General features: G+C 38.5%; 1 protein-coding gene across 1 annotated transcript in view; it reads left to right on the top strand.

The window, feature by feature from the left end:
* The window catches only part of Carnmt1 (carnosine N-methyltransferase 1), a 32533-nt gene extending 16483 nt beyond the window's left edge, over nucleotides 1-16050 (top strand). Inside the window, exons 4-8 of the mRNA XM_052188534.1 lie at nucleotides 2120-2260; nucleotides 3267-3445; nucleotides 5539-5652; nucleotides 14504-14607; nucleotides 15171-16050. Coding sequence (XP_052044494.1) covers nucleotides 2120-2260; nucleotides 3267-3445; nucleotides 5539-5652; nucleotides 14504-14607; nucleotides 15171-15272 — 640 coding nt within the window. The 3' untranslated portion in view covers nucleotides 15273-16050. The remainder of the gene's footprint in view (nucleotides 1-2119; nucleotides 2261-3266; nucleotides 3446-5538; nucleotides 5653-14503; nucleotides 14608-15170) is intronic.
* Nucleotides 16051-19256: the final 3206 nt, after the last annotated feature.

Here is a 19256-nt window from a genome sequence, read left to right as displayed (position 1 = left end):
AATACAAAGGTACAGTTAATTAAGCCTGCAAAAACATTTACTGTTGGTAAAATGGCCTACTCTGGTTTTAAAGTTTTTAAATCACATTTATATTTAAAGTTTGTTTCTTTTCATTTTCACAAATGTTTAAGACATCTAAAGGGTTCATAGCAGCATGTGTATCTTTGGGGGAAAATTTAGTTAAGATCACACATTTAGGAAAACATTCTTACCATCCCACCCATTCCTTCCTTGTTTGGTTTTTGATTAGTCGTTTTATTCTAAACATATTCTGACTTTGTTTTAAGACCTATTGGAAACACCCTTTTGTCATGATACAAATAGTTCGATGATCTGCAGTAGTCTGCTCACTTCTGGGTAGGGATTTGTGTTCTATATTCTGTGTCTTACAAATGCTAGCATACCTCTTGGCACAAAACAGAGGGTCCAAGTTTCTGGTTAGGGAAATTTTGGTGAAAGAAATCATAAGGCTAATCTTCTATAAGTTAGTTACTAAATTGTTCTTGTTGGTTTTATTTTGTTACTTTAAAGACAAGTGTTCTCCCTCTGTAGTGCCTGGCTGGCCTGGAACTTACTATGTAGACAAGGATGATCTTAAATTCATAACAATCTGCTTGCCTCTGTCTCCCGAGTGCTGGGATTAAAGGTGTGTGTCCATTCCTGGCAGGTATATTATTCAAGCATATGTTCCATAAATGATTTATTAAAAATCACTTTACTGGATGAGCCATTTCCCTGGCCTCCAATTTCTTTTTTTTTTTTAAAGTGGAATATGTATAGATTATCCTGTAGAATATAGTGCTAGTAAAAATGTTGTGTTGCTCTCTGAGAGTGAAGGCCTAGGGGAACAGGTAGTTTGTAAGATTTGAATAGTTTGAAATTAAATTGGCTTTGTGAACCAAATTTTGAAAATGTGATCATTAAATTTTCTCTTTATAGACATGATACTATTACATACATTTTTTTTTTTTTTGGTTCCTATACAAATGTCATTTTCCCATAGTTACTTTTAATTAACCTGTGTGTGCATGTATGTACCAGTACATGCATGTAGGGGTACATTTGAAAGTTAGAGGACAGTCTGAAAGGGTGGACTCCAGGGACTGAGCTCGGCTTGTCAGCCTTAGTCAGAACGGCCCTTACCCACTGAACCGTTCGGCCGACCCTGTAACTTGATTGAACAGGCTTCCCGAGAAGGCCCTTGCCTCCTACTTTCCCCCTAAAGTTTACTGCAGTTCTATTGAAAGAATGGCCGAGCTCAGAGAGAAGGAAATGTGATGAGGTCGTGGAGCCTCTGGCTTGGTGCAGTCTATTAGTCTTAAATGCTCCCAGAAGTATTGGCAAGTATTGTAGCAGCAAGGTCACGAGTTTGAGGCTAGCCAGGCTACTTACTGAAACCCTTCAGAAAAGAAGGCAGTTGCTCATTTTTCTCCAAGAGAATATCCATCCCTCTAACCTTTCCTCTCTTTTGGAAGAGAGATAGAGGCAGCAGAGACAGAATCCTGTTTTGTCTACCAAGTTACTCTGGCACTTACTGTGTGAACCAGGTTAGTCTCAAACCCATGGTAGTCCTGCCAATCTCCCGATTCAGGAATAACAGGTGTGAGCCACTGTGCCCAGTACCCCTGCCCTTTCCTTTTTATAACTGAGAGCTATAGAATTTTAGAGATATACTTTATACATTAAATTCTATATGGAGTTAATTTATTTGGTTCTGTAATTCGTGCTGTATGAACTTCGAAGGAAGGTTTTGTTCTCTGTCTCATGGTGAAATAATTGTTTAAAAGTCCCACATATAATGAGGGATCACTTTGGGATAATTTATCTTCCCAGAAATAAGAATGACTATACATCTTTAGATACAATGTGATTCTATTTTTTTTCCTGAAAAGTATTTTTCAGGAATAAAATCCTTACTTGATAACATTATAATTCTGTCTATCTTTTATTTTTGTTGACATTTAGTAATAAATACTTCAGTTTTAAGAAAAGTCCAAGTAAGCTTATTTTATTGAATAATTGAATAAATTTTTGGTTGTTAATATGGATTTTGTCTTTTTTTTCTTTCTTTTTTTTCCCTCTTTGAGGGGCTGGATATAATTGCCTTGTTTCATTTCAGGGATCCTTCTAAAGTAAATATTCTGGTACCTGGTGCTGGACTAGGAAGATTGGCCTGGGAAATAGCTATGCTAGGTTATGCTTGTCAAGGAAATGAATGGAGTTTTTTTATGCTCTTTTCTTCCAACTTTGTACTCAACAGGTATTTAATTTACTTTTTGATGGAAATAGTAATTTCTAAAAATCAAATTGCTTTGCCTATTTTTGAACAATTCTGAAATACAAGAAAATATATAGTTCTTGCTTGGTGTAGATCATATTTACATTAAATTCATAATGCTTATGCCAATGGCCCCTGTAGCCAGAGTTAATTTAATTAGCTAACAGTATTGACACAGGGCAAGCAAACAACTTTTTAGAAAGTTATTGGGCATTCCATGAAACTAAAATGATTTCTCTAAGTTTTTTCACTTTTTGTTTCTTGGTGAGATAAGAGTTTATTGTAGCAATTGTAACTATTTTCCCTGACCGCCTTCCAATAAGTGGCCATACCTGTTCATATGACTGAGTGGATTGAGGATCTGAGGACTTCTGTGTCCTCTACCACAAGGTAGTAGAAACAAGTTTACTATTTTAAATTCAGAAGATACAGGGTATTGGAGACAAATTCAGTAGCACTTTACTATTCAGTCAGTGCGATGCTGTGTTATTGGTGGCAGTATGAGGTTTAGGTTGCTGGTGAGCTGGGGAAAGAGGGTTACTATGCAAAATGGTAGAAATGGGTAGAATAACAAGACTAGCGTGCTTGTTGTATTCACCTTTGAGGTTCAGGAAGACATTTTTGCTGGGTGACTCTAATATCAGCTCTTGAGAGGAAAACAGGAGGATCAAGAATTCAGTGTCATCCTCAGTTACACAGTGAGTTTAAAGCCAGGTACATAAGACCCTTTCTGAGAAAACAACATTTTAATAATTTTTAAAAGTTATTAAATGAGTAGTATATATTAATCTGTGAATTTCTTTTAATCCATGGTCGGTCATCTACCTGTATACACAGCTTTAGATAACTGAGTACAGTGTAGTGTTGACACTCAAGTCTAATGATTTACATGTGAAAACCTCAATCAGTGTATGATATTTTAGTGCTTAAAAGTATTTTTTAGGTAAATTATGTAGTTAACATTAAACCATATGCTCATATTTTACAGATGTTCTGAAATTAACAAATATAAACTTTATCCCTGGATCCATCAGTTTAGCAATAATCGGAGATCAGCTGATCAGATTCGACCCATTTTTTTCCCTGATGTTGACCCCCACAGTCTTCCTCCTGGTTCTAACTTTTCGATGACAGCAGGAGACTTTCAGGAGATTTACTCAGAATGCAGTAAGTTCAAAGCAAGTATTGAAAAGCTCTTAACAGTTATTCTAGAAATGATCCAGTGTTATAACCATTTATTTTGATGGCAGAATATAAGGTGTGCAATGTCAATGACAATGTAGAGTGTTTTCAGGGTTGTGTAAAAGGTGATGACAAGAAGTATAAAGAAATTTATGTACATCAAGAGATGTTGATTGCTAACAAAAGACAACTTAGGAACCCAAATGTACGCTGAATGCACTAACGATGGGAATAAGTGTGTGTGGGGCTGGAGCTCTTTAATGAGGCTGTGACTTGACAGAGAGATGAATAGTACGTGAGGTGCTGTGATGGAGAAGCAGAAGGCCATTGGGGACTGCAGCAGGGCTAGTCTGACAAGGAAAGAAACCTTATGGGAGGCATGTCTTAGGTTAGCTTCAGTTGTAGAAGACTTGTATCAGGTTGGAAGTTAGATTTTAGCCTGGCAGATTATTGAAGTCCATGGGAGGGAACAGGAGTGGGAATCGTGAATTGGCAGTAATAGGAAAAGGGAAACAGAATTCTGAGTGGAAGCAAGAGCATTCTTTCAACACATCTGTTGTCACCTGCTAAATGCCAAGTGTATTCAAAGTACAACAGATAGCAAGACAGTCCCTAGCCAAGGCTGGAAGGGACAGAGAGGCCATAACATACAATATTGTTTGGAAGAAAATGATGTAGAGAAGTAAGTGTAAGAATAAAAAGGTAGAAGGAACTTGCCACTTACATGTTGATGGATGGCAGGGGGCTAGGAGAGAGCACTTGGCTGTGTTCAGCAGGGGTGTGGTGAAGTGAGTAAAGGGGAGGAGGGAGATAAGAGGGTTGGTTACGACAACTCAAAGCAACTAGTTTGAATTGTATGAGAGGGACAGGAAGCTATGGGAAAGATGGGGTAGAGCAGGGGTAGCAACATAGAAAGATGTTATATATCTAGTTTCCTAAAATAAATTTTTATTTCTTCTAAATTCTGAGATTGGACCAAACTCATTCTGAAGTTAAAAAGGGAGAGCTGGAAAAAGTTAAACTTTTGGGTTTATGTTAAGGAATAAGATCTCAAAATAGTGAAATTGGTGAAAAGCTTCATAGTGCAACCGAGAATCACTTTCCTCTCCTGGGATTGCAAGAGGGTTGTCTTAATTAGGGTTTTACTGTTGTGAACAGACACCATAACCAAGACAACTCTTAGACAAGATTTAATTGGGCCTGGCTTACAGGTTCAGAAGGTTAGTCCATTTCCATTAAGGTGAGAGCATGGCAGCATCCAGACAGTATGGTGCTGGAAGAGCTGAGAGTCCCACCTCTTTTTCAGAAGACAGCTAGAGAAGACTAGGATAAGAGTATTAAAGCCCACACCCACCGTGACACACCTGTTCCAATAAGCTCACACTTCTTAAGAGTGCCACTCATGGGCCAAGCGTATACAAGCCATCACAAAGGTACAGGTGATCTCTGTTGAGCCAGGCAGTTTTACTAGCCCTCCTGGCCACAGCTTCCAAGAGCTGACCAGTGTTCTTGTTGGGAACCCACCTCAGCCTATGGCTTCCCTGGACAACTTCCCTCTGATGATTATGTAGTCATGGTAAATATTTGGGTATTTTGTTGTCATTTATTTCTCAAATTGGTAAGAAAAGCTTACTTCTAAAGCCTGCCAAAATTAGTGGTTAACTCCGTTTAAATCAGAACTCAAAAAAATTAAGATGACAATTATTTTGTTTTACCAGATTCTAAATGAGAGCTAGAGCAGCCCAGTCACGGTGTACTTCCTAGCTAGAGACCGCAAGGTTCTGTTATAAGCATTACAAAAGTAAACTCAGTAAAACTAAAGGCTAGCAGTTGAGTTGACAGTGAACAACTCTTTTTAACAGTGTCATTTAATAATATATGGTAATGTGTCAATTATGATTTTCCAATTGATGACTATATCTACTTTACTACAATCCTCTTAAGTATATAGTGTTAATCATGTCCTCTTCAGTTAAAAGAAATTAATAACACTATAAGAGTTAATTGGCAAACTTAAAAGGTAAAAAGAAAAAAAAAAACAAAATAACAGATACAGTGGTCTGATTTCTGTTGATTAGATACCTGGGACTGTATTGCCACCTGTTTCTTCATAGACACAGCTCACAATGTAATTGATTATATCGATACAATATGGAGAATACTCAAGCCAGGTGGAATTTGGATAAATCTTGGTAAGTGCTTACATATTCATTAACATTTTATATATCAGTCTGGGCATTTAGAGCTGCCTTTCCATTTGGTAGTGGCACAGTAACAGATACTTAAGAACATTGTAATTATGTTGTATTATCTGTTAGACCACATAGTGGGTGTTACTTCCTGAAAGCAGTGGAAATTCAAGTAATTAGGGCAACCCTCATATGTCAGTCTCCGGGCTCTGAAGAATATAATAAGTTTAATCTGCAGATTTGATACTTAGTCCATTGTCGTCCCTTCCTTCACTCCGTGTAGGCACCGGTAGTTTATTCCGTTCAGAGAGTGTTTTCAGAGCCTGAAATGATGAGCATGGGGACAGTGGGGGAGGGGACCTGTTAACTTGGTGTCCTTGGGAGACTCCTAACAGTGGGAGTAGGTTCTCTGACACCTTTGCCTGCTCTTGAGACTCTTTTCCTCCTACTGGGCTGTCTTGTCCAGCCTTGATACTGAGGGCTTGGCCTTGTCTTATTGTATCTTCTTTTATCCTATCTGCCTGTCATCTCTTGGAGACCTGATCTTTTGTGAAGAAGAAATGCAAGGGAGAGGGAAGGCGAGAGGGTGAAGCTAGGAGGACTGGAGAAGGGGAAACTGTTGTTGGGATGTTTTCCATTTTTAAGAAGTTCACAAAAAAGTAAGACACAAAACAAAGAAGAGAATGTCTTTTTTTTCTTTTTAATCCTTGGAGGAAGGAAAGGATTTTACCTCAATCATAGAATTTTCTTCTCCAGTAGGTGAGATAGTTTTTCTAACTACCATGAGTTTAAGAAGCAATAGAAGTATAATTTCATGTATGCAAAAAAACTTGTACTTTGAGCCTTCTACTTGATAGTAGAAATCAAATTATGAGTGTGACTCGTTTCTTCATCATTCTAAAAAGAATTGCCTGTTTTTTTCCTCTTAAAAGGAGTACAGTGAAATGTGCATTTAATATGTACATAACATAAATATACATATAAGTGTGCACACCTTCCTTAAATGTGATGTGTGCCCTATGGTCAGAATGTTAACCAAATTAGAATATAAGACTTTCATGATGAGTGTTTTGTCTTAGGATTTTACTGCTGTGAACAGACACCATGACCAAGGCATTGCTTATAAGGACAGCATTTATTGTGGCTGGCTTACAGGTTCAGTCATTATCCTCAAGGTGGGAGTATGGCACCATTTAGGCAGGCATGGTACTGGAGGAACTGAGAGTTCTACATCTTCATCTGACGGCTGCTAGAAGACTGGCTTCCAGGCAGCTAGGACAAGGGTTTTAAAGCCCAAGCTCAGAGTGGCACATCTACTCCAACAAGGCCACACCTTCAAATAGTGCCACTCCCGGAGCTAGGCATACTGAAACCACCATAGTGTTCTACCACAGAAAAGGACAGATGCATAAAATAACTACTTTACTGCTAAGGTTCTGTCAACTATACTCTGTAATGATTTTATTTTTACTAGAACTTTTTTTTAATCAGGACCAAGACTAGAAATAGTAAGTCTTCCTACTTTCTCTTTAGAATTCTGTAGGAGTAGATGAGAACAGCTGTAAAATGCAGTCATCAGTAGATTGAAATATCTCAAACTTTAGATCTTTAAAAGTAAATGCCTTGAGAAACTTGGCCCAAGGAATGGTTGAAGGATACTACTGAGAATATACTTGTTTCCTGTGAGTTAAGTACCTTTATAAATACTTTAACTTCATAGCAACCCTATCTTGAGTTCTGTTTTGTGGTTCTAGAGGTCAGAATAGGGCCTCATGCACCTCGACCAGTGCTCTTAGTACTAAGCTACATCCTCAGCATCTTAGAACAGCCCTGATGGGAAGGCTCTGTTTAAACAGCACAGGGAAACAAACGCCTCTCGGTTTATGTAGCTGGCAGATGACACTGCAGCTTTCTTATGGCACAGGCATGCTCACAACCTGGGACTGCAGACTGCGACATTGTTCTCAGCATTGCATTGGTGTGACCTGCGTTTACATAACTGAGGGCTCGGATCCCAGTTACTGAGTTATGGTGATAAGGTTTGCTGTCTTTCTAAGTAATTTAACTCTCATAAAAGCTGAACACTTAAGTTGTATAACAAATGCCTGAGACAATGTTGGCCCCCTTTTATAAGCAGGAGAGCTACCAGCTAAAAGTAGTTGTGCTATAATGTCTAATGTGTTATAACCAACAGAAATCATGGAGCAGGTGGCTTACAGGATGACAGTGAGACCTTCTAGCCATAGGGTTTCAAAACAATTTGAGGAATTAGAATGGAAAAACTCATGTTAGTTAATACTTCACAAGTAGAATATTTTGCATATATGAGTTCGAAAATATTTAAAGTCATAATCAGGGCTGGAAAAATGGCTCAGGAATTCAGCTGTTCTTGGCAGAGTACTGGAGTTCATTTCCCAGCACCCATAACCATGATTTATAACCACCTGTAACTCCAGGTCCAGGTTTACCTTCCACAGATGCCAGCACAGCACACCACTCATGCTTGAATACTCACACACATACTTAGAAAAAAGATGTTTAAAAATCATAAAAGAGTCTAGTTTTCCTTAAATATTGCTGTATTCTGGATATTGATTCTTTAGTCCATTCCTTCTATCCAGTTGCATGGTTTCCCCTGCTGCTTTTAATTCTCCATCAGTATGTTGGAACTAAGTACTGCTTTGTGTTCCAAGCCAGTTTTCTCTTACATAGATTTAAAAAACAACATCATCACCACCACCAAAGATTCTGCTGCCTCTCCAAGACCCTTCTATTGTGTGGTCTGCTCAAGCTACCTCAACCAACACTAGGAGACTGTCTGTTGTTGCTAATTAGACTAGACTACCAAAACAGTGCCTAACAGAGCCGGTAAAAAAGTTTATTCTGTCATTGTTCTAGAGCTGGGATTACAAGGAAAACGTGCTGGTTGAGCTGAACTTGGAGAAGGCTCTCTCTCTCTCTCTCTCTCTCTCTCTCTCTCTCTCTCTCTCTCTCTCTCTCTCTCTCTCTCTCTCTCTAGCCATAGGTTGCTCATAGTTGTTGTCACTATTGCTACGATGAAACACCATGGCCAAAGCAATTAGGGAAAGAAAAGGTTTATTTGGTTTTACATTTCCACATTGCTTTTCATCATTAGAAGTCAGGACCGAAACTCAAGCAGGACAGGTACCTGGAGGGCAGGAGGAAGAAGCCTAGGAGGAGAGCTGCTTAATGCTTGGTCCTCTTGAGTTGCTCAGCCAGCTTTCTTAAAGAACCAGGACCACTAGCCTTGGGGTGCCCCACCCACAATGGGCTGGACCTCCCCCGTTGATCACTAATGAAGAAAATTCCCTAAAGCACTGGTTTCCTTTAATTCAGTTCCTCCTGTTGCAATGAACCCCAACTGTAAAATTATTTTCACTGCTACTTCATAACTGTAATTTTACTACTGAGCAGTGTCTCGGTACATGAGAGCATTAGAAATACATGTTTTCCAATGGTTGAGACCCACAGGTTGAGGACTACTAGCTTGTCGGCTTTCGTATAGCCGGATCCTATTTAGGCATTTTCTCAGCTGAAGCTCCCTAGTAGCTCTGGGAACTGTAACTTCGGCAAGTTGATGCAAAATTAGCTTACACGGCTGCTTTCGTGATACTGTGTGTTTACCTGGCTTTTTGGTAGGGCAGTGGGACTGGAGAGGAGGGAAGAAGGCAAGCATCCTACCAGGTGTTTCTGTGAGGACACTAAGGGTGTTAGTTCCTGACTCCTTTTTATGTGCTCATTAATCATGATTGTTTCCTGTTCCCTGGTAGACCCTGCCTTCAAGTACAGTGAACTCAACGCTAAGGCTGTCACATACCAACTGGAAAGGAGAGGCATGGGTCCAGACATTCAGTCCATAGTGTCCTTCCTCTTCACTATGTACAGTTGATCTGAAAGTTAAATCTCTTGAAGTTCCTTAGTACCTTCTAACCCTTTCTATCCCAGAGTCTCTCATCTGTGGCCCTATTGTCATTTGGGGCAGGATTGTTATTCAGGGATGGTAGCAGGGGTCTTTTATCCATCACTAAGGTTGTTAATGATATCCTTAGCTTTTGCCAACCAGATTCAGTAGTATCTCTACAGTATGCTAAGCAAAAATTATTCCTTAGCAAGGCGGAATTGTTCCCAGTTGACAACCATTGCTGTACTTCAATTGCTTTCCTGTAGTAAGATTGATTCAGTTGTTCTTTGTGGTGTCTAACTCTGTGTCCCTTTCATTTTCCTTTTTTCCCCTCTCAAATGTAAGTCTGTGTCTATCAGTCTGCTCTCCAGGATTATGTCTAGGTCCTTTAGTCATTTTACTTCATATGGCTCTGCATACCCCCGCCCCTCCCCCACCCTCCATACCCTTTCCCTTTTCTTCATCTCTGAGTTTTATGACAGTAAGAATCTAATGCCTCCTAGTCACGTAGTATGGGTCCTGGCAAGTAGTGGGCTTTACTGACTGTGTTTGTGGTGAGTGTATTCAAGATTTGAAAGAAGGAACAAAGTAATATTCAGGTGTCAGAGAGATTGGCTGCCTAGAGACATGGTAAATTGGCATTTATACTGGTAAATATATGTTCCCATGGTTTTGATGTCAGTCATGTGGATCTAGAAGCTTAGTTTTCTTTGTACACTGAGAGAGGTTATTAGCCCCCCTAGAAAGTGGGGTTTACTATATGATTATAGAGACTAGAATTAATATTTTTAAATGTAAGAATTGCAACTGCCAGCAATCTTCCAATTCTGACATTGGAGCAGAATTAGTGACCTCCTCCCCACATTGAATCAAGTCAGAGTTGTGAGGATACTTAACTTAAGAGAACCCTTAAAGGAAAAGTTGACACTTTGTACAACCCTCCTCAGGCTGGGGAAAGCCAGTGAGCTGTCACTGCAACTGTTAGGTCTATGGTAAATGTAGCCTTTGTCCAATTTGGCTTGCCCTGTCAGTTATCAATGCTTTGTAAACTCTTGGAGCACAAGAGGAGAAAATACAAGTGATTGGGAGTATGTGTGGACCATAAATTATATTTTCTATCACAGGAAAATAATTAGATAAGGGCTAATACTAAGTCAGTGAACAGATGCCTAACAAATCTTAGAGTGGACCTGCCTCCCTAACAGCAGGAAGTGGATAAGTACTGAGACATCCACAGTAAACATATTCCTTGGAAATAATGAGTAAAGCACAAGGTGCTAAACCACATCTGTAGTGCTTCATGCTATGCATCAGGCTAAGCCAACAAGAAGATACAGTATGTCTTCTAGTGAAAGTCAGTGAATGAATTAGAGATAGTTTTATTTTCTTTATGCTGTTTCATGTTGCCTTAACTTTCTGTTATGATATTGCTCTATATTTTATGGTCAAGGAGAAATACATGTTTGTTCTTTCTCTTACTACGAAGAAAGATGATAATTGGAAAGAGAAAATAACTGGCAGCTAGTGTTTGGGTTTCTGTTAATCCAGGTTCTCTCTTTACAGACTATCATATGAACAGAATCGTACAGTGTGGCACATTCTGTCTCTGGTTTTCTTTATCTAGCATGATGCTTTTGAGACTCACTTAGGCTGCTACAGAAAACAGTGTGTTTTCCTTTTTATTGCTAAGTAACACTTCCCTGCATGGGCGGCATTTCATCAGTTCTCCGTGCATGGGCATTTGATTTTTTTGCCAGACTGTGCTTTGCTATCAACACTTGGCACAAAAATCTTAGTATGGCTACAGGAGTTTATTTCTCTCGGGTTAACACCTGATAAAGGAATTTCGTGGTTATATGTGATGAGTGCATAGCATATTTTTCAAGAAACTGCTAACCTGTTTCCCAGAGTAACAATACTATTGCTTCATACCTCTGCTAAAGCATTGACACAGTACTCCTCATGAAGTTGTTAGTGAAAATTTATACAGATCTTTCCTAACTTCAAAGTCCAAATTGCTCGAATATCTAAAACAACACACCAAGTGGCAGAGTCCATACATGATCTCATCTGACAGATCATAGGCAGCATGTACATGTATTAAAAATACTGTGCAGAATTAGTTTAGGGTGTAGAGTTATAACTGATTACTATATGCCAAGCCCTGGGTTGCCCAGTACCATCCAGACGAACTGTTCGGCTGTGCAGTTAAGGAAATAGGAAGCAAATTAATGTTGTGGTTAGACTTGGCCCCCTCCGCTAGATACCTCATTATGTATATATTTGTATATGCATTCATATATATGTGTATGTATACTTACAAATATATGTAAATATTCTAAAATCTAAAACACCTGTACTCTTAAGTGTTTAGGATAAGGGACCTTTCTTTCATCTGTAACTCTTGTGGCAGTTTAAATCAAGACAGTAAACATATTTGTTGTCTTTGACTGTCAAGAAATGTCTTTGTGTAAGGAAAGTATTTGTTAAATCATATATAAAAGATCAGAGAACATATTCGCACCACAGTTATTGTCCTTGACTGGTAATAGATACTTAAGTTGTATAATCAGTACGTACTAATCATTTTAGTAGACTTAAACTTAAAAACATCCTCTTTGGGGTGATGAGATGGTTGTATGGATAGGAGTGCCTGTTGTGCGAGAATGAGGACCTATATTTGATCCCTAGCCCATACAAAGCCTAAGAGCACTTGATACTCTTTCAGAAGACTGGAGTTTGGTTCCCAGACCCATGTTGTATGGTTCACAACAGCCTGTAACTTAAGCATTTTGTGAATCTGATCCTTCTTCAGGCCTCTGCGTTCACCTATACACAACATAGGTATACACTCAACACAGACACATACACATAATATAAATAAAGTAAAAATAAAGTATGAACTGAAAAGCCAGATGTCTGCACACACATGCCTATATCCCTAATGCTGTTGGAGACAGAGATAAAGAGGATCACTGGGGCTTGCTGGCCACCGCCATTTATGTCCTCAGGTTCAATGAGAGACTTTGTCTCAAAGAAATACGGTAGAGTGTGTGTGATAGAGGAGGACATCCAGTGTCATCTTCTTACCTTTGTATGCACACATGTGTACTTATACCACACACTGTGTCATAATTCTTGATGCTTAGTTTGCAAATTAGAGAATGCTGATATTTACTTGAAGGCAGTGTGTAATATAACAGTGCAGTAAATGAGTTTTGAAGGATGTTGTACTATAAAAAGTTTTATTTTAGCTTACAGATTACAGTTGGTCATGCAGGAAGCCAAGGCAGGAATCAAGGTAGGCAGGAGCTTGAAGCAGAGACAGCAGAGGGTTGCTCTCTCTGGCTTGCTTGGATACTTTTCTTAAAGTATCCTGGGCCCACTTGTCTAAGCATAGCATTGTGCTTTTTATCATTTAGCAGCCAGAAAAACATGCCCACAGGACAGTCTTAATGGAGACATCCTCAATTAAAAGATCCACTTCTTCCCAGATGAATCACGTTGACAAACAAGATTAGCTATTACAAGAATGAACAATCAGGCTAAAGACTTAGATAGATTTCAGCAAATGTTTGAAGTACAGCTGAAGTTTGAGTTTGAGGGATAGGGCTTTATAGGCTTTTGAGATCAAACAGAGGAGGAGAGAAAATATACATGACTTATTGGAGGGAGTGTATACCTACAAACTATATTTTCAGACCAAGGGTTTGTAGAGATGACTCTGGTTAAAAAATCTTACTGCTCTTGCAGAGGACCAGGTTTAGTCCCAGTACCCACATCTGGCAGTTCACAACCTTGGTTAACTAAGAGTTCCAGGAAGTTCTGATGCCTTGTTCTGTCCTCCATGTGGTTGCTGGGATGACTGTTGCACTCTGTAAAAGAGGTTTAATATAGTTTAGGACTGAACAGATAGTCAGAAATTGTCTCAGAAAGAGTAGGATTTAAAGAACAACAACTATTATTTTGAAGAGTGTGCTAACTCATAAATAATACTCATGGTCATTTATTCTAGTGGTTTAGGTAGTGTAAAAATAGATGGGGGCCGGCATGACTAGATATATATCTCTCTAGCATTTGAGAGGCTGAGGCAGGTGAATCTGATGTTCAAGGTCTTCTGGGTTATATTGAAAAATCTTACCTAACAACTAAAGGAGAAGAAAATGTTTATAGGATGGAAAGACCTAGCCGGGCAGTGGTGGTGCTCTCCTGTAATCCCAGCACTCTGGGAGGCAGAGTAGGTGGATTTCTGAGTTCAAGACCGGCCTGGTCTACATAGTGAGTTCCAGGACAACCAGGGCTATACAGAGAAACCCTGTCTGGAAAAAAAACAAATCCAAAAAACCAAAAAAAAAAAAAAAAAGAAAGAAAGAAAAAGGATGGAAAGACCTCTTAGGAGCAGAAATGGTCTCCCTTGTTCGTTTGTTCGTTTGTTTGTTCATTCATTCTTTCCTTCCCTCCCTTCCTTCCTTCCTCCTTCCTTCCTTCCTTCCTTCCTTCCTTCCTTCCTTCCTTCCTTCCTTCCTTCCTTCCTTCCTTCCTCCCTCCCTCCTTCCCTCCCTCCCTCCCTCCCCCCTTTCCTCCCTCCCTCCCTCCCTCCCTCCCTCCCTCCTTCCTTCCCTCCTTCCTTCCTTCCTTTCTTAAATCTCATATGTTGTCTGAGGAGTGTAAGTGGAACAAGTTGGATGTAGGATTTATTTTTAAGTCATCTAGGGTAATCTGAAGATACAGGTGTGACATGAAGATCTTTTCTTAGCTGAAACTGATTGGTTTTTGTTTCAGAGGTTCGAACAGTTGTCCTTAGCAAATGTAGTGGTTCTTTTCATTTTTACACTATTTCCTACTCAACTAGTTCATCTGGAATTTAGTGTAGAAAGCTATTGATGCATGCTTAAGTTCATGTAACTCATTTATAGTATCTTTAAACCTTAGGTCCTCTACTATACCATTTTGAAAATCTGGCAAATGAACTGTCTATAGAATTGAGCTATGAGGATATTAAAAACGTTGTTCTGCAGTATGGATTTCAGCTAGAGGTAAGAATGGAAAGACACAGGGCTAAAATTTGTAACTTGGAAAGCCTTTAAACAAGAATGTGGGCATTATAGCAGTTACTGACTTGGCTTCCTCATGTCTCTTTTTCTCCTCCAGAGAGAGAGATTAATATTAAATAGCTTTCTTAACTGTAACGATTTGGGACAATATGTATGTATGTAGAGGGAACGCTATAATTCCTGTTGAAATAAACTTTCAATAATGGTAGCTGACAGTGGCCTGGATAATCAATCACTCACTGACAGATACCAAGAAGACCAGGCTCTGGAGGAGGTAGACGGTGGGAAAGCAGGTATCAAAGAAATGGTTGTCTATATATAAGTTCCATCTCCCCTGACCTTTTCATCTCCCGCACATGATATTTGTACTTAGAGATATGATACTGAACTTACATAGCCTGTTATTTTGTAAAGGGATTATGGGTGCCACTAGTCCGGGGATATATTTAAATATGCTTACAATAGTGTCTACAACTACTAATTTCTTGGTACTTGTTAATAGTGTTGCCATCATGAGCTTATCATGATTTTTGTTTGTATTACAGGTGGAAAAAGAATCTGTATTGTCAACATATACTGTGAATGATCTCTCTATGATGAAATACTACTATGAATGTGTTTTGTTTGTGGTTCGGAAGCCACAATAATGGTATTACCCAGAAAACCATTTAATGAGAGTAAATGCCGAAATAAACAACTCACAGTCAACTATCAGTGACAACAGGACACAACCTCAAATCAGTGGTGCCTTCTTATTCCTAACAATATTTAGAAATAGTGTCTATTTTCTTAACGATGTCTATTGCTTTTTTTCAGAAATATACTCTACCATGCAAATTTATACCACACAAGTAAAAAAAAAAAAAAAAAAAAAAAGACAATGTCTCCCATGTAGATATCTAATGGAGGAACTATCTATCTTCAAGTACTTTTTTCCCTGAAGCCCAGAATTGTCTATCTTTAAGAAAATGAACATAAACACCAGGTTTCATGAAGCTATTGCAAGTTTGCCATATTAGTGACTGATGATACTAAAGTTCATAATGACCTCCTCTTTGCATTTAGTATTGCCTGTGTTACTTTTCACAGGATCTCCTGTCATATTTAGCATCTGGAACTGGAATTGTTCTCATTGGACCTAAGTAAAGTATAGAGAATTTGAAACTATACTTTCATCATTCAAATTAGTTTTTTTGTTTTTAGCTCAGCTGCATTTAGAGAACATCAAACATGCCATGTATGAAATGCTAAATCAAGCTGGGCAGTGGTAGTGCACACCTTTAATCCCAGCACTCTGGGAGGCAGAGGCAGGCGGATTTCTGAGTTCGAGGCCAGCCTGGTTTACAGAGTGAGTTCCAGGACAGCCAAGGCAATACAGAGAAACCCTGTCTTGAAAAAACCAAAAAAAAAAAAAAAGAAAAGAAATGCTAAATCAATCAGCTATATCACAGATTAAAATCCATGAACTACAGTAACAGAGAAAGTCTTTGTCCACGTTAAACTGAATTTTATATTAATCTCTGGATCCCTTTGAAATGTATAAATATAAATATTCAGAGGTCCAAAAGCTTCTTTTATAAAGCAGTGTTAAGAAACTGGAAAAATAAGAATAAAATCTGCCCATCAGAAATACATAATTTCGAATTAGAAATTAATTACAAAGCTTGTCAGTGTGATGTTTACAATGATGTGTTTATAAAATATGTGGCTTATGAAAGCAAGCACTTTTTTAGTTAACATGTATTCTAGTGAAAATTGTAATAGAATTAATGTGAGAAGTTCTGAGTCTGGAATTCAGGGATAAATTCCTGCCTGTGTCTGTGTCTTCAGGATCCTAGACAGCGGCCATTCGTGGACTTTCAGATGAATAGATTTTATTCCCTGGTGGAGTTGGAGTTGAAACAGTGCATGCTGCTTTAATTTTCTACCTCTAGGGAGGCTTGTTCAGAGGGAATTTTCCTTGTTAGTTTTAATGTTACTCCGTTTCCATTAGGTAGGAAAGCGGAGGTAGATGGCATTTTAACTTCTCTAAGAAAAGGAAGTTCTTGCTGAGTGTTTCACAAATGTGTGACCTCTGTACATCCAGATTAGATGGATTTAATGTGTATTGGTGGCATAACTGCCTTGTCGCCGTGCTTTAACAGGAAGCCTTACTAAGTCTCAGGCCTTTGTGTTGCTTAGGTTTGGGAGTCTTTAGGATCTGGTATCTTTCTAGTTGGGAGAGTTCTACACAGTATGGGAATTTTTGTCATCTGTCCTTCCATCACGCAGTACATGGTTCCACAGAGTACATTTTACTTCTTAGGCTATGTCTAGTTTTCTTTCAAAATCATTTCTTGTTCTTCCATTGCTCACTACTTTACAAATGTTTATTTGATGGAAATTCTTATCACTATGTACAAGGGGGAAATATCTCTCAGAATTATTTTTTTAAGGGGGTTAAAAAAAAACTAACCTAAAAGAAATGTATTTTAAAAGACATCCAGTGAACAGCAAGGAATGCGTGCTTTTAAGTTGCTATTTAGGAATGCTTTTATTCATTGAATGGTTATTGTTTTTCACAAAGGTAAGAGCAGACTGACACCAGAGGGTTGGTTTTGTTACCTGAGGATTTTTTTCTGTTATGTTTTACTCTTTAATATTATTACTTACAATTCTAAATTATGTATTTTACTTAACTCTGAAATCAGTTATTTCATTTTTTCTTCATATCATGAATATTTTAAAGATATTCCTTATAAATTTACATCACTTTTTATCTTGTGGCGTTTGAAGTTAATATATTCTAAACTTGAAAATATGGTATAAATCAACAATAGAAGTATCACTGGAAGAGTTTTTGTACTTTTTATATTTAGGTCTAGCTATTAAAGTGTGTAAGCCCTGAAATTTAAAAAAAAATTTTTTTCTTAAATTAGTGCTAACAAATGTTCACATTTTCATAACGTTTGTGCTGATTTCAAATTTACATTTTCTAAGGTAGTGAAGATTTCGGTTCTGATCAGTGAGCAAGATAGGGCATATAAAATATACAGGGAGGCTACCAAGCTCACAGTATGAAATGATCATGTCTAGGAACTGTAAAGTATATAGGATTGATATGTAATTCACATTCTAAATGTCGCCAGAAAGGTTGAACTGGAAGCTTCATGTCTGCATGAATTTTCCTATATTTTTAATGTGTATATGGACTTACTGTTTCTTTGAATATTAAAGTCTACCAATTGCTATAACAGTTCTTGGTTGTTTCCCTCAATGTTATGATGGCCATAATGGGAATGTTATTTGAGCACATTTGTCAACTCTTCGTTAGCTTTTTTTTTGTATGCCTCTAGAAACTCAATGAATATTTGAGCGTTGAGTCTGCCAAGGTGTATATTCTCTGTTTCAGCCATGCTCAATATAATGAACTGGGAGTCTTCCTAGGAAAAAGGTTAGTCTTGATCCTTAATTCTGTTAAATGATAAACTACAAAGACTAACAGCAGAAAAAAGTTTCAAGAACAGCATTTTTATCATCTAGAGTCATTTCTCTGAACTCTTATCAACTGGGCGGGTGGTGTGTCTGAAGACTTCTGCCAGACAACTCCACAGTGCCTCAGGAGAAGGCTATTGGGTGAGGACTTCACTCTTCATTCTGACTTGGTATTTTCTCCACCCCTAGTCCTTTCGGTCTGTATTGTCAATTTTTTTATTTTTATGACATACCTTTAAAGTAAAAGGATAGAGGCTTCATTATTTTGTCTCACAGCCCCTTGCTCACTTGGCTCTGTGTGTGTGTGTGTGTGCATGGAGTGTGGTGAAACTGCTCACCTAATGGCAGCTGGGAGCAGAGGGAGCTGGAGGTGGAAAGGACCAGAACAGAAATAATCCCAGGAGCATGTTCTTTTAGAGTTAGATTCACCTAATAGATTTCACCTCCCAATAGTAAGTCCATCAAGTATGAAGCCATCATAGGAATTCATGAAATCAGAGCCTTCACCGCTAAACAGTCATTGGGGACCAAACCTTTAAAACATGCACCATTGAGGGACATTTTTAGACTCTATCCCTACTGCATTCACCCACCCACAAAACTGCACAAGTCTCCCAGGGGTCCACACCCGACCTTGGCACACTGTTGTGGAAAGGTGGAATAGTGAGATACTATGAATTACTTCTTTACCAAGAAATCATTCAAAAACCAACTCTTGTCTCATTACTGACAGAAGTGTTGAGAACAGGAATCTGCTGCATCTTATTTTTGTTACATCTATTTGTCCAGTGTATGTTCATAGCTTCACCAGCCACAGCATGAAGGTGAATATCAGAGGAGTACTTCTCAGCTGGTTTTCTCCTACCTTATACAGAGTCTGAACTCAGGTTGTTCAGATGGATAGCATGCATTATATACCAAACTATGGGGCAGTAAGAAGTGGACGCTGTTTGATCAGTATGATAGCAGGTAGCAAGGAGGTTATGTTTTGCCTAAGCAGTATAGAGTTTAAACACAGACTCTGAACCTGCTGAAGATGCATATTACCTTTAAAGGAACTATCAAATATTAATGCAAAGAGATACGGCTAAAGTGCCAAGGGGTCAAAATGAAATTTAAAACATTCAGGTTATTTAATAGAAGTGAAAAAATTCAAA

Source organism: Apodemus sylvaticus, chromosome 1 (assembly GCF_947179515.1).
Source record: "Apodemus sylvaticus chromosome 1, mApoSyl1.1, whole genome shotgun sequence".
Taxonomy (NCBI): Eukaryota; Metazoa; Chordata; class Mammalia; order Rodentia; family Muridae; genus Apodemus; species Apodemus sylvaticus.
This window is presented reverse-complemented; position numbering and strand designations above follow the sequence as displayed.